At 39.0% G+C, this 15494-nt stretch overlaps 1 protein-coding gene across 3 annotated transcripts in view; it reads right to left on the reverse strand.

The window, feature by feature from the left end:
• LOC131242816 (AMP deaminase-like) overlaps positions 1 to 15494 on the reverse strand; it is a 56112-nt gene that overhangs the window by 20987 nt on the left and 19631 nt on the right. For all 3 annotated transcript variants that reach the window (XM_058241714.1, XM_058241712.1, XM_058241713.1), the window contains exon 10: positions 5238 to 5299. In XM_058241714.1, the coding sequence (XP_058097697.1) occupies positions 5238 to 5299 (62 nt within the window). The remainder of the gene's footprint in view (positions 1 to 5237; positions 5300 to 15494) is intronic.

The following is a 15494-nucleotide window of genomic DNA, read 5'->3' on the forward strand; positions in this document are numbered from 1 at the left end:
GTGTGGGTTGGCAACAAAACACTCTCCCCAACTCTTTTTGAGGTAATGTTGGTAGAGGAATACTTTGCTTCCATGGTACAGAAGTGGAAAGAGTTGACCACTATTAGTGGCTGGCTCACAGCCTCAAACTACTGAAGAAATAAAGCAGACAAAGTAGAATATTTGAGTTGTTGGCTGGACTTCACTTTGACTTCCGATTACAAATGTTGCAAGTTCACAGCAAGGAATCATTGCCTTTGCTAGAATCTGTGTCTGATCTATTTGAGGAAAAGGAAGATAAAAAGCATCAACAACCAGTTAGAATTCTAGATCTGCTCATGAAAAGTTTACCCTAATTAGAAATTCCAAAACATCTAAGTGGCTTTAGAAGAGGATCAACTCGAGTACAAATGTCGTCTACTGAAAGAGACAAACTCAAATGCATTCATTGTGGAAAAAGATGCCATAACAAGGAATATTGCTAGGATCTGCATCCTCACATACGCCCTAAATCAAAGAATATTGTCGTCAACGTTGCTTGATTGTTGAGGGTCAAATATTGCATATTAGACCCCAGTTATTACCTGAATTTACGAACATGATATTGTTTAACGGCCTATTTTAATCATGTTTGTGTTGCAAGGTGAATTTATGAGCCTGGACTGAAAAAGGGTACTAAAAGCATGGATTTAACACTCAGAAGTCACAAAGGCAAGGGACGGACCCCAGGGGACCGAGATAGAAGAATTTACATGCCAGAGATCCAAGAAAATCAAGAGATTGACGATAAAAATGCCTGAAAGTCGTCCAGAATGCAAGATCACAGGGTTCCCACCATCCATTTACTTCAAAACTTTGTCTGGCATGAGGACGCCAAATTAATCGTATACGTCGAATTTCAGCCCTTGGATCCCTGTAGAAGTGGCCCAACGGTCAGATCAGCCCATGAATCATCGATCTGGGGACCACCTGATATCTGGATATGCTTCAATTTTGGTCTCAACCCCTTAAATGAGGCGACAAAAAGAATGGACGGAGCGGATTTCTCATGAACATCACAGTGGACCCCACTTTAGGTCGTGTGCGCACACAACACACGTGAATGCGCTATGCACTGAACCAGCCATGGTCAACAGACCGTTGACCGACGAATTCAAAAGGATCTGAAATCCTTCTTATTCCCGCCTGCGTAACAGCGAACAGGGACCGTGGGATGATCGTCGTGGGCCACCATTGTGGTCCAAATGATTAATCTGGACCTTCCATTAGAATCCTAGTCCCTCTTATCACGGCTTAGGTGACAGAATTTCAAAAGACAGCGAGGATGGGTTCCCAGCAGTTCAAACGCAAGACGGACGACAGCAAGAAAGATTCTGTGGGCCACACCAAAACCTATCCAAAATAGTTCCTTTCCAACTCGTTTTTCGAGGGGAGTACAATGAACGGAGTGGATTTCTCTTTCAGAGCTGATCGAGGGCCCACCGATCATCACAGCGAAGGTCCGTTCGCAGGCCCTGCGTCCGCACGTTGCCAGCCTCCGTGGGGCGTTCTATGATCTTGATCATGGTTGGATGCATGATCTAGACCGTCCAATCTCTTGAAATGGTGGCCCTAACCCTATCCATGAAGTCGGTTTCGAGAGATTTGGAAGAACAACCGAGCAAACTCGGGCCAAACGCAGTTGCTTCCGCGTTTCCTACGCATGTGGCTGCGAAACGAAGTCGGTTCTCCACCGACCGACTTCACCAACCAACCTAGCCTCCTTGTGGCTATAAAAAGGAGAGGAGAGAGAGTTTGGGCATTCATGAGTTTGGGCATTCATCAGCTAGGACGTGGAGCAAAGAGAGAGAGAGAGAAAGAGAGAGAGAGAGAGAGAAATCACGTTGAGCAGCCTTTCTAAACAGAGTTCTTTTTTTCTTTCTCCCCTGTTTTTGTTGATTTATGTTTTTTTGAGATTTAGTTTAATCATGGTCATGATTTGCTAATCCTCTTAGCTAGGGCTAAGAGGTGAAGCTTGTAGTGTGATGGGATTGGTTCTATGTCTTTGATTCATGCTTTACTGAACTGACTTTGATTATAGTTTGATTATGAGGAATATTCGTAGTTTTTAATGGTTTATTGTGACTTAAATTACAATGGATTTGCGATAGCTTCGGGTATGTTCTTTGCATTATAGGGATTGTGAACATGGGAGCCCTGTTGTTCACCATCATCTCATGGGCATGGTTGGATGATGGAACCCTTCCTAATGTTCATAAATTCCTTAGATTAGATGTGGATTAGTTAAGTTCTATTGTTTGCTTTGTCTCAGGGGCATGGTTTTGTGATGGAATCAATTCTAATTCTCATACCTCTCATCTCTTGAAAACTGGATCAAAGGATGTTCAGATTGGTTTTTAATGAAATATCTTCCAACTGGATGAAGATAGGACTCTGATTCTAATTGTGTTCATGAATCAAGCATAGATCTCCCTGATCTCTACAAGTGGATCCTTGGCACCCTAGTTTCCCACCTTTGAATTTTACAAGTTTTAGTTTAATATTTCACCATTATTCCCTTAAAATTTCCTGATTTAGATTACATCTTCGCCTAGTTCTAGTTCAAGTTACTTTCAAATTACGTACAAGGTTCAGTCCCTGTGGATTCGACCTCGGTCTTACCGAGATTATTACTAAATCACAACCCTATACTTGGGGTGGTGAACATTGATGTTGGGGATGAGATTTCTCTTAATTTAAGAAATTTAGTGCCAACCCCAAGAGACCACACTATAAGTGAGTTACAACAACAACTAGCAGCCCTCAAAGCATCATTCATTCCTTGCATTGATATATACAGTGTTTTAAATAGCGGTAGCGTGATGTGTAGCGCTCAGCCCTCTATAGTGTGTACTGTAAATACGTAGCGTGAAGCGTAAGCTACACGATACTTCTATTTTTTAATTTAAAAATAGGACAAATATAATAAATAGTGAAAAAAAAAGGAAAAAAATATAAAAATGCCTAAAAGATGATTCATTTTATAAATTATAAGCATGTTCAAAAAAGTTATTAGTTATCATTTATCAAAAGCCAATCCACATATATAAGCCAAATTAAATAATTATCACATCAACAACTTTCTAAGCAAACCACTTTAATTAATAATGTCTAATTGAAACCACAAGTCACAATTATGAAAAGAAATAAAAATCCTATAGGTTAAAAGTATCAAGTACAATACAAGTGTTACATTCCTCAACATTAGAAACAAAGAAAACGTGGAAAAAAAAAAAAAGACTAACAAAATAAAACAGTAAAAAAAATACATTATAGCTTATGCTACGGACACGACCCCCGTAGCATACGCTACAGGGGATTTACGCTATTTGGGACCACACTACGATACGTAATAGACGCTACCACTACGCTATGGGAGCTATTTGAAACATTGGATATATGTAATGGAGTAGCCAAATATGCACCTGCTTCGCAGTCTCATCCTTTCACTTATTGAATCTATGATTTAGGAGATACTTATCACATAGTGGGTAAGAGAAATAATTTCATTTTGCAATCACCCCTCTCTAGTGGCATAAGGTTTGCCAATGGACCCTTTTCTAATGCCAGCAGGTAGTGGGTGTTCCAATTTACTCCATCTTTTTCTTTACCATCGATTGAGGCATTCCATCATTTCCATTGAATCTATTGTCTATTACTTCTCTTACAAAACAATAGCCCACAATGCCACATTATTCCATCTTGGTGTGTTATTCAGGACCTGAGAATGAGTAAGCGGATTGGTGTTTTGTTTTTTTTTTTTTTTTGTGAAAACAACATATTATACTTGCTAGATACTAAAAAAAGGTTGTATACGGTCACCTCGCTATAAGATTGGAAGAGTCGTTGCCTTCAGGATAGGGCTCTTTGGTGGAGGGGATTATTAATGAAGTCAAGTATAGTGTTTTGGGTTGGGCAAGTTATGTAAAGGCAATCAAATCTACCAAATTCTCTTCTTTTTTTGAGTTGTAGAGTCTGGTTGTATCCTTTTCTCACCTTTTAGTGTGCTCTTTAATAAAATTCAGCTCTCAAAAAAAAAAAAAAAAATCTAGTCTTTCATGAAAGGACCAAACATGTCGAATTGGATCGTTCAGGAGAAAGTGATAAAGAAATTACTCACCGTGTCATTCATTCGCTTTGATAGTCAATTGGTCACATCCATACAAATGCTACCAATCGTCATCAAATCAAGAAGATCTTATGCAAGGTGGCCATGTGTGATATCCATACTCTAGCTTGAAGGGGTGTTAGAAACACTAGATTATATACACCATCTTCAACACTCCTATAAAGCACCAGATGCTTATATCTATATTTTGTAACTATTCTTATCTCCATGTAATTGTTCTCATCTCCCCGTCAAGGAATTTTGTAACAGTAACAATAGTCGTAATGGCCACCACCGTTACTGTTATGATACGACTTATAACAATCCCCATAATAGCCTCTTTTTTTTTAAAGAAGAAAACCTATCAGCCTCGTAACAGATCGCTACGAGGCATTTTTCCCGTAAAAAACATTACGACCCCGTGATGTGTAACGGTTGCCAACATTACTGTCACGTTACCGCCATTATGTCACCCCATGCTCCCCCTGCTTATAAATAACAAATTAAGTGAGAGGATCTCAAGCTCTCTCATTTGTTAATTTGCCATTTTCTTCTCATTTCTTCTCTATTATCATAAATTTAGCAACACCGAACAGGCCCCTGAAACTTGGAAATAGCTCAGCACTTGGGTTAACATAAGCTGTCGGTAACGCGATTGTGTCATGAATAACGGAACCCAAAAGAAATTCCTCAATGCAACCAGTACAGATGAGCTTGATGTTACCAACTTAGCCTTGACTTAAGAATCAAATAACTCGATCGTGCCCAACCCACCATGATGGTTATAGAATTGAGAATTGCCTATGCTATAATGTACATTAATGGTGTTGTAGCTAGTGCATTAAAAGCAGCAAGTTGACCTGACCACTTGAAGTTGCTTGCTTTGCAACATTGTTTGGAAATTTAACAACAAAAACATTGGATGAAAAAATTTCATTCTTTGATTTTCTTAAAATCAGACAACTTGTTAGTGAGGTAGTGTTAAAATTCGTATTCCATTTGGAACATTCCCAAAGAACTGAGGTAGTTACTTGGCTGGATATAGAGTCAAAGGAATTGGCTAAAAAATGCTTGAAATTTTAAGAGTGAAATAAGAAAAAAGAAAGCTCACCTGATATTTACTTGCAGCAAGATCAGAAAACACCTGCATTGTGAGCTCAGCAAGGAAACGACCTGTTAGACAGAAGATGAGAAATGAAATTTATTTCTCAATAACACAGCTTCTCCAAAAAAGATCTAAGAAAGATACTCAGAAATCCCACAAAGAACGTAAAAGCATCCTAAAACAATATTAAGCATAGGTTTGTCCGAAAAAAGAAAACAGTGTCATGTGTAATAAAACTAAAATAATAATCATCAACTTAGGGGCTAGTATGGGTGACAGTAAAAAAGGATTTTAAAGTGTTTTTCTCCCAAGAGGCTCAGCGGCTATTCGAATCATATTAACAGCTGGATTTCAATCAAAGATTGTCCCAATCAGGTATCCAACAGGCCTAACTTTTCACCAGAATAATTTTGATCACAAGTCCAATGAACAGTTTGGATTTTGAACACAGGGCACATGGTTGCCAAATGGGTAGGAAGTCAATCAGCGCCTCGCCAAACGTGCTTTCATAAAAATAAAAAAATAAAAAGCAAGGAAGCAGCTCTCCTGACAAATTGAGTCCTTTGAAATTTTGCAAAGAGAAAACTGGCTGGATCCAAACACATCCTTAGCCTTTCTCCCTATGATTTAGGGTTGGCTTTTAAATGGTAGATCAGCAAAAGTTTAGCAATCGTCTGCCCACCAAACATCAACCTTACTCTTTTACCTGGGGCTTAGAACCAGCCATGGAAAAGGATCAGAACGGCTCCACTCAAAAGGCAGCAAGGTCCCACCAACTATCGACCACCCACCCAAATATTACATGATCATCAACACAAGGGATTAAGATAGGCTATTCATAATTGTTTATTTTTCTTCTTTTTACTTATTTTTGTTAGAAAATCACGGTTAAAAAAAAAAAGGAAAACAATTAGCATGGATAGACCCTTTTTTTAAAGAGAGAGATGCACCAATTTATTGAAGAAGCACACCGGGAGCAAAAAAATACAAGCGAACTACAATTTAAAAAAGGAGAAAAGAAGCCTAGTCCACCAAATTCCATTTAATCTCCCTAATAACCTCTTGGATAGGAAAACTTCTCTCTTGAAACGCCCTCCTATTCTGGTGACCCCAAATAACCCAAAAAAAAAATCCCAACATGAGCATATCCCCCACAACACTTGCCTACTTTCCCAACTCCCCCTTGATGTCAAGCCCACATCAGCTCCACAATTGACATGGAAATTAGCCAATCAATATGGAACAAACCCAGAAAATGCTCCCAAACCTTACGAACAAAAGAGCAATGCATAAAAAGGTTGTCCACCAATTCCACCACTTCCATACACACCAGGCAAGTGTTGGGCGAAATAAGAGATCTTCTTTGCAAGTTATCAATAGTAAGCAACCACTTTGCCCACTAACCACCCAAACGCCACCACCCAAGGAGGGGCACCATAAAACCAACAATGATACGGGAAGGACTGAATATGAGGCGCATCATGCAACAAACAATAAAAGGATCTAACCTATAACAAACCCGAGCTGTGGACGTGCCAAATCAAAGACTCTCCTTCCTGAACTGCAAGGATTTTATCCTTCAATAGGCCAAGAAGCTCCGCCATCTCCACAATCTCATCATCTGACAAATTCCTCCTGCAAGGAGGGGACCACACCGCCGACCCGCCACAAAACAAATAGCAATCCTTCACCAAAACATCTCTATCCAAAGCAATACGAGCTAAACCAGGAAAAGACTGAATGAGAGCCTGGTCTCCACACCAAGCAGCAGACCAAAAGAGAATCTGACTTCCATTCCCCAAAGAAAAGGAGATACCTTCATGGAACTGATGTTCAACAGAGGAGACTGCCTTTCACAAGCCAAAAGCTCAATATAAAGACGAATATTTCACCCTCCATCTGTCAATACATAATTTTGTGACTACTATTTCTATCCAAAGTCTTCCTTCCTCGGATTCAAACCTCCAAAGCCATTTCCCAATAAAAGCCATATTCATAGAATCAAGGTTCTTAATACCTGCTCCTCCCTCTGCAATTGATTTGAAAACCTCTTTCCAACTAAGAAGATGAAACTTCTTTTTATCTTTTGAACCTTGCCACAAGAAATCGCAACTCAACTTCTCCAACCTTTGGATCACCACCTATAGGCATTTGAATAAAGACATGAAATACACCAGCATATTGGCAAGCAGCCTTGATGAGAGTTAATCTGCCTCCCAATAACAAATACCTCCTCTTCCAACTAGACAACTTCATTTCAATTTTCTCTATCACCTTATCCCAAAGGTGCTGAGCCTGAGAGAGCACTAGATAGATGACCTACGATAAACAGAGAGGTGCTAGGGCACGTGAAATTAAAGTGGGAATTCGTAGCACAAATGTGATTGTCATTGTGGATCCAGCATAGGTGGAGTCACCATGAACGCACTCTGGCACAAATCCAGACCGGTCCACCATCAAACTAAAAACAAAATAAAGAAATAAAACAAGCTGAAGTACAGAAGCATTATAATCCTAAGATTTGAACAATAACTCAAACACAAACTCTTTTCATGCCCTCAACTTCAAGGAGAGACTTATCGAATCAATAGATTTAAGTGATGACCTACGTGCAGGTCACATAATGGGTCATTTTGACTGACTTTTCTTGAAATGGAGTTTGTAAGACAGCCTTACAAAATCTTAGCAAAGATGTTGTCTTCTGTTATTTTGCCACCCAAGGAGCTTTCATTGAACATTCTGAAAAAGAAAAACCTTTATTGCAGATCATTGTATTCTGGATACAACATTCATTGTGCACAAAACTACGGACAGTGCACAAAGACTGAACTAGAAAAATCCAATGACAATGGTGCTTAGAACTTCATGAATGAGCACTGAGAAGAACAAGTTTTGGATTGAGGTGGATGGATAGATGAAGAGAGAACTCTTGCTGGATTTCGGTTCTAGCAAACTCCTCCCAAAATCAATACTTCAAATGTCCCACAGCTTAAGACAATATGACCTGCTTCTCTTTCTTTTTTCAAGGGGGGGCGGAAGCCCAAAGCAGAATGTTAGAGAACCAAATAAGAAGGCCTTATTCAAGGCTTTAAGGTGTGTAGCATATTGCTTCAATTAAATCAGCTCCAATTCGTGGATGACATGATTCTTCTATGTGATATGGCAGTGCATTTGAAGAGTTGTAGGGTTTGAAGAAAAACCTGCTGAAAAGTGTTGGGCTAATAAGTGCATAAGGCTACTCTAGATGCAAGGTAGGGAAGTCTACTTACCTTGGGCTTTTGCTATTTGTGTAGAGACCTTGGGATCCCATTATTGAGAGAGTTGAGAGAATCTTTGCTACAGAAAAGTGAATTCTTGTCATTTTGAAGGCATGTCACCGGAATTAGGGTGGAGGCATCATCTGGAGTATGTATCACCATGAGCCTTTTGTTGGGCGGCTTTCATAGTTTCATGAATTAAGCTAGAAAACTCTTACAAAAGAAACATGACTCTTCCAAATGAATGTTTTCTTCTTTCAAAAGAGGATGAGATAGTCGATCATCTTTTCATTTATTATGAGGGAGCTTGGACATTTGGCCTTCTTATCAGCTTGTTCGAGATCTTGTGGATCCTTTCAAGATGAATGGGGGAGTGTTTCAAAGGTTGTCCCCTGCCCTTAAAGCCTAGAGGTAAAATACTTTGGCAAATGCTCCCTTGTGAGCATTTGGAAAGAAACAGAATAATATGTAAAAACCTCTAGTCTCCCATTTCTCAAGTAAAGGAGAACAATCAAGAAGAAACTCATGTGTTTGGAGTTGCTAAATAATTCGATGGGTTTGTCCCTTCGAACTTGTCTTGAAGTCCTGCCACAGTGGGGTGGTGGAACCTAATGACTATGGTTTTTCCACAGAGAAAACCAAATGGTTGAGCCTTTTATATCAGGCCTAGTGAGTTTGTGTAATCTGGCCTAACAGGATAGGGACTAGGGAGCAAGGTGTTCTATAACGGTAACTGTGGCCATAATGGCCACCACCGTTACGGCCCCCATAACAGCTGTTACGGTTTCATTTTTTATTGAAAAAAAAAATCCTGAAAAACCTGTATTTGACCCATAATGTTGATTAAAAAGTATGAAAAACCTATATCTGCCCCATAACAAATAATTACGGGGCTATTATGGCCTTTATAGGGGACATAACATGCCGTTAATGGCAATTACGGGTCATTTTTTTCCATAACAGTTGTTACGGCCGTTACGACCCCGTAACACATAACGGTTGCCACCGTTACCTTTACGTGACGGCCTTTACAGCCCCATAACGACCTTTACAGCATACCATGCTAGGGAGACTTTAGCAAAGTTTATAGCAATTAAAACAAGGTTGATTCTGTTTAGAAACTATTTCAACACTCTTGAGTTGGCAATGGTGGAAAGCAACTACAAGAGTGACATTGCTTGGGTCTCCAGCCATCACTTTGTACCTTAGAGATGTAGTTGTCTCGTCAATGAAATCAAAGTATTGTTTATGCTACAAATCTCTTTCGAACAATTCTCTACAGAACTGACTCCCTGCAAAATTGTTAGGCAAGGATGGCCTTTTAAGGTTTTACCTACTTGTGGGTGATGTCTATCCATTACCTTATTGGATGGTTGGCCTTATAGGAAAAAATAGTTGTTGATAAAAAATAAGTATTACACACTAATCTTCTGCCAATTTGATGATGTCGCGCAAGGGCTGGTTGCAACCCATGTGATAGCCCTAGTTGGGCCAAACCCAATCAAAATACCTTTTTTTCTGATTGCACCATAGTATGTAGCATGTTTATTTTAGTGCTATGGCGGCACTACAGTGATGCTTAGTTTAGGACTTTGCAAAAACTAGGGTTATATGTTTATTCTACAATAGATTTTCATTGAAATTACCCAGGTTTACATGCACCAATGGCTCTTTGCCAATCAAGAGCAATAATCCTTGCAAGATAAAGAGTAGGATTTTTTTACAAGGATGAGACTATTGATGGGAAGAAAATCACTCAGAAAGATGGTACAGAACTAATACGTTAAGGAAAAAAAGAGAGGCGATACATGTACATACAAAAAGATAAAGGAAATTTTTGGGACAACAATGTAGAAACTTGTTTATTGTGTACCATGTCCATCAAAATCCACAACTGTTTTACAATAATGACAAAAAGAAACTAGTTATTGGAATTAGGAAGATCTAGATTTCTTCCTTTTGGAATGATAACCACCATTTTGTTGAAGAAGCAAGATGAAACAAACAAAACATAAACAAAGAGAGAGAGGAGCGTTTATGGTGTGGGCCCATGGTTCAAAATATCGTTAACGTATCGGCTGATACGGGTGTATCGTATCCATATCGGCTCGATACGATATGCGATACGACCCTATATCGGCTGTATCAATAACCGTTGGCATGTATCGGGCCGTATCAGCCGATACGGCCCGTATCGGGTTCGATATTACATACCCGTATCAGTGTATAAAAGGGCAAAACCAACCCCCTTTCGATCTCTCCCTAATTTCTCCGCTAATCTTTAAAATACCTTGAATACATCAATCGTAAGTGATTTTCAGCGCCATAAACAACTTGGAAGATCAAAACATCGGATTTCAACCAATTTGAAGGATCAAAACCATTTGAGGTCGGTTTTGAAAAAAAATCAGAAAATAGGTATTAAAAAAATCCATTTTTTGTTGTCAATCCTTCTTCTAATCCATGTGTATGTTTAGTATACCCCTAGATCTACCAAAAAACTACTAGTTTTGAAGATTGATTTGAGCTTTTTGGGGATTTTTTTATTTTTATTTTTGGGGCATTCACACCTGATTTTTGTATATTCTTCAAAATCGTTTTTTTATTAAAAAATAAAATAAAATAAAATCTAATCTCAGATCTGTACTCTCTAGCCATTTCGGATCAGATCTATGCAGATCTGTTCGGAAAAAAAAAAAAAAAAAAAAGTTTATTTATTTATTAATTATTAAACCTGTCGAAAAATATGTAAATTCCAGATTTTTTTTAATCTGATGATTATGATCATAGATCTGGAGAGGCAATGCATGTTTTATCATATCTGATAAAAATAAAAAATAAAGTTTTTTTTTGGAATTTCGAGATTTCTAGAAATTCCAAAAAATGTTTTTTTTTTTTTCAAATATATTGCTTTTGGGGGGCTAAGTTTGTTGTTTTGGGATTTTTGGGTTGTTTCTTTATCAAATATGAGTAGTTTGGTCACCATTTTTCAAATATTATGTCTAGTTTTTATTTTTTGTTAAAAAAAAAAAAATTTAATATGTTGAAACTTGAAATGTAATGCTAGGGGCATGCAAATTTCTTGATTGCTTCAATTTCGATTTCATATACTTAGTTTCTTAGTTGAATAGACTACATTCTCCAAGCAAGCACGTACGTACTAGTGAATAGACTAGTGAATACTGAGTAGTAATACTCCTCGGACATATTAGACTATAAGCAATAGATGATATCAATTTATGACATATGTCAACAGTTTATAAAAAGAAAAAATCAACACTAGAACTTACGGTAGGTCAACCGCCCAGGACAACATTCTTACCAAAGAATGGTCCGATATACTATTAAATACATTGTCAAAATACAAAAATAATAATAATAATAACAATAATAATAATAATAATAATAATAAATGATAGATCCGTGAATATGTATTTTTCTGATTTTTTTTTCAAAATTTTTTTCTTCAAAAAAATTTTCTGACCGATACGGGCCCGATTCCAATACATAATGCCATATCATATCATTTTTCCATGGGGCTGATATAGCGGCCAATACCATTATTCAGAACCATGTGTGGGCCTTAACTTCACATTGCTAGGCAAATGGGTCTAAAGGTTTAGGTAGAAAGAGGGGAGTTTATGGAAATCTGTGATCCCAATCGAGTCACAGCATCAACAAAGGAGGGTGGTGGGATAGGGTATCATCTCTATACAGGGCGTCTAACCTATGGAAGGCGGTTGCTTGCATGATGAGTAAGGTCATGAAGGGGGTTTGCTTCTCCATTGGGGATGGGGAGAGGGTTTAGTTCTAAGATGATGTGTGGCTTGGGGAGGGCCCGCTTCATGTTGAGTTCCCTAGGCTTTTTAGGCTATCTACTGTTGGGGGGATCTTCGTCGCTCGTTGCTTCTCCTTCCTTATAGAAGGAACTTCACAGACAAGGTGAATTCACTCAACTATTGTCTCATCTCCGAGGATTTCACCCTTCACCGAGAGAGAAGGATGCATCGATGTGGAGTAAAGACAAGTCAGGGAGGTCGTCTATCCACTCCTATGGTATGATTTCCCAAGCTTCGGTGGGTGCATGTCGATGTCATACCAAATTCATGTGGCATTACATTGTCGCTCCCAAGGTTGCAGTTATTGCTTGGTTAGTGAGAACAATGTTCGTAGTATCAGTATCGTTACATGTATCGTTGGTTGTGGATACGAAACGTGGATTGATATTGCTGATATTATCGTCGATACTTGAAAACAAGGGAAACATTAAGGAAACATGGAGAAAACGGTGGGATTTTTCAATGATACTTCAACAAATGCTAAAATACACATATTTAGGAATCAAATGATAGCAAAAAGAAGAAGATGCAAACGTAATAAGTTTCCTTTAATGGGGACCTAAGAGCATGTATCGTTGACTTAGGAAAACATTGGCGAAACATGGGGGAAATGGTGGATCCAAACATCCATCCATGCATGCACATGCATACATGATCCATCCATCCATGCACGCATACACACATACATACATCCATTCATCTATCCAACCATCCATCAATACACATGCATGCATACATATAGGGGTGTACACGAACCGAGCTAGCTCAGTTAGCTCGCTTGACTCGACTCGAAAAAGCTCGATTCGACTCGGTTCGAAGCTGAGTTCGAGCCAAGTCGAGCTGATTTTTTTAACTCGAAAATGAGTTCGAGCCGAGTTCGAGCAGGCCCCAGCTCAACTCGACTCGGATCGAATCCAGCTCGAATCCAACTAGTTCGGTGACTCAATTACTTTGCCATTGATGTTGCTCACCAACTGTTTGATAAAATGCCTCAGCGAAATGTGGCTGGTGGCAAGGAAGGTTTAGCTGGTGTCAAGGTGGCAAGGAAGGTTTGGCTGGTGGCAAGGAAGGTTTCGTTGGTGGCAAGGTGGCAAAGAAGGTTTGGCTGGTGGCAAGGAAGGTATGTACATGAAACAAATACCTTTTTTCTTTTTGTTTTTTTGGTTTTTATGTTACTTAGAAGGTGTTTGAGAAAATACCTGTAAAACCATTGCCCTTGTTTGTAAAACAGTGGGATTTTGAAGTTGCAGTTCAGGTGTTTGTGAAAATGCCTCAACGGCGAACTCGCCTCTATCTTGGCTCGAACTTGCCCTGAGCTGGCCAGTCAGGCTTGAGGACCAAGCCGAGCCAAGCCGAGTTCGAGCGCCACTGTTCGAGCCGAGTCGAGCTGAGGCCAGCTCGACTCGGTTCGACTCGATGTACACCCCTACAAACATATACACACACACATACATGCATTTCATCATACAACCATGCACCTATAAAAAATTGAAATAGAAATATTTTTTAATAAATAGATTTTTGGCAATATTATCGATAATATCACCGATACATTGGCAATACAAGCGACATCTAGAATTTATACATTCAAAAATATCACAATACATCGATATCAATACATTGGCGATGCTTAACTATATATCAACAATATATCACCGATACTCGGAACTTTTGATATTATCATTGTTATTGGTATCACCAGAATATCGGCGATATTATCGGCAATATCACTGAGACTCAAAATGATGGGTGGGAAGGAAAATGGAGCTCACGATAGATAATCTCTGGAAGAGGTTGACGGTTCTCCCTAACATTTACATTATGCGCATGCATGACACCGAGTCAGTAGATCATTGATTCATTGTCCTTTTACTAAAGTTATGAGAAGGTTTCTTTTACTTCTTCAAAGTTCCATAGGTGATGCTGAGGATTATCGAGATCTTTTTCCTCACATGCATGGAGGTCTGGAAAAAAAAAAGGGCGATGTGGAGGTTAGCTACATTGGTCGGTCTTTGGGCCCTTTGGGGAGAATGGAATAACCACTGCTTTCGAAACTAGGGTGAGGCATCTTTGGAAGTTTTTAGAAGGGTGAAATATGATGTAATGGAGTGTGTTTCTTATTTTTTCAGTTTTTGCTTTCTCTTGCTCCAGCTTGAGCTTTTGTATAGGTTTTTGGTCGTTGTGGCCTTTTCTTCTAATAAAATCTAACCACCTTTCAAAAAAAAAGACAATGGGAGAGGCATTGAGGATCCTACAACAAGCAACTTTCTCATCATTTGTCGCTCCATCTGTTGCAAGTGCATCGGAAACCCCATTCACAATCCTCAAAACTAAAGAAAAGAAATACTCCCATTCCAATGAGAGGCCCATATCTCACTACAATAAAGCTAACTTTCAAGGGCCTAGAGTCAAAGAGGAAGTCCATTGATAGAGTTGCTAGTCTCCTTAAATTACTGAATTGCCGACATACAATGACAAGACATTGTGATGATATTGATAGTGCTTCCATGGTCAGGCTGTCAATCTCTTTCACCTGCAGTTCTACCAACTCAAGTCATGTAGAGTCACTCAAGATGGTCATTCGTATCTGCATGCCAGGCGGTGAGGATCTTGATTAGAGTAACCTTGTCATCAGGAGAAGGTTTCTAGTGAGATAGTTAGACGAGACGTTGCTCATACTCATGGCTGAGCTGGGAGAGCCGGACTGTTGCAAACCTCTCCGAAGAGCCAAGATTTACCAGGATATAGGTTCCAAAGGATGGAACATATGATGGACATGACTGTTTGATTGGTTATGAACTATGATGTTGATTTTTGAAAGGATCGGTTTCACAAGGATTCACAATAGTGATGTTGAATTGAGCATAGAAGTTAGGATATGGTTGAAATGGCCTTGGAATTTAAAACACATGGCTTCAAGCTTGTTGATGTGCTTCACCCAACATTTAACAAAGTTGAACTCCAGCCTGAAGCATTGGAAAACAAAATTGGCTAAGCTAAATATGAAATTTCTTTTATAATTATAATATCCATGGATACTCTGGGTTAGAATTTTTTTTCTTGGATGCACTCTAGATTAGATCATTTAGCTTTGCATATGATACAAGGTCACATTAAAGCATCCACTTCAGAAACTTATGAAAGCAGGAGCCACGTAATAAAACTAA

The sequence above is a fragment of the Magnolia sinica genome, chromosome 4 (assembly GCF_029962835.1).
Source record: "Magnolia sinica isolate HGM2019 chromosome 4, MsV1, whole genome shotgun sequence".
NCBI lineage: Eukaryota > Viridiplantae > Streptophyta > Magnoliopsida > Magnoliales > Magnoliaceae > Magnolia > Magnolia sinica.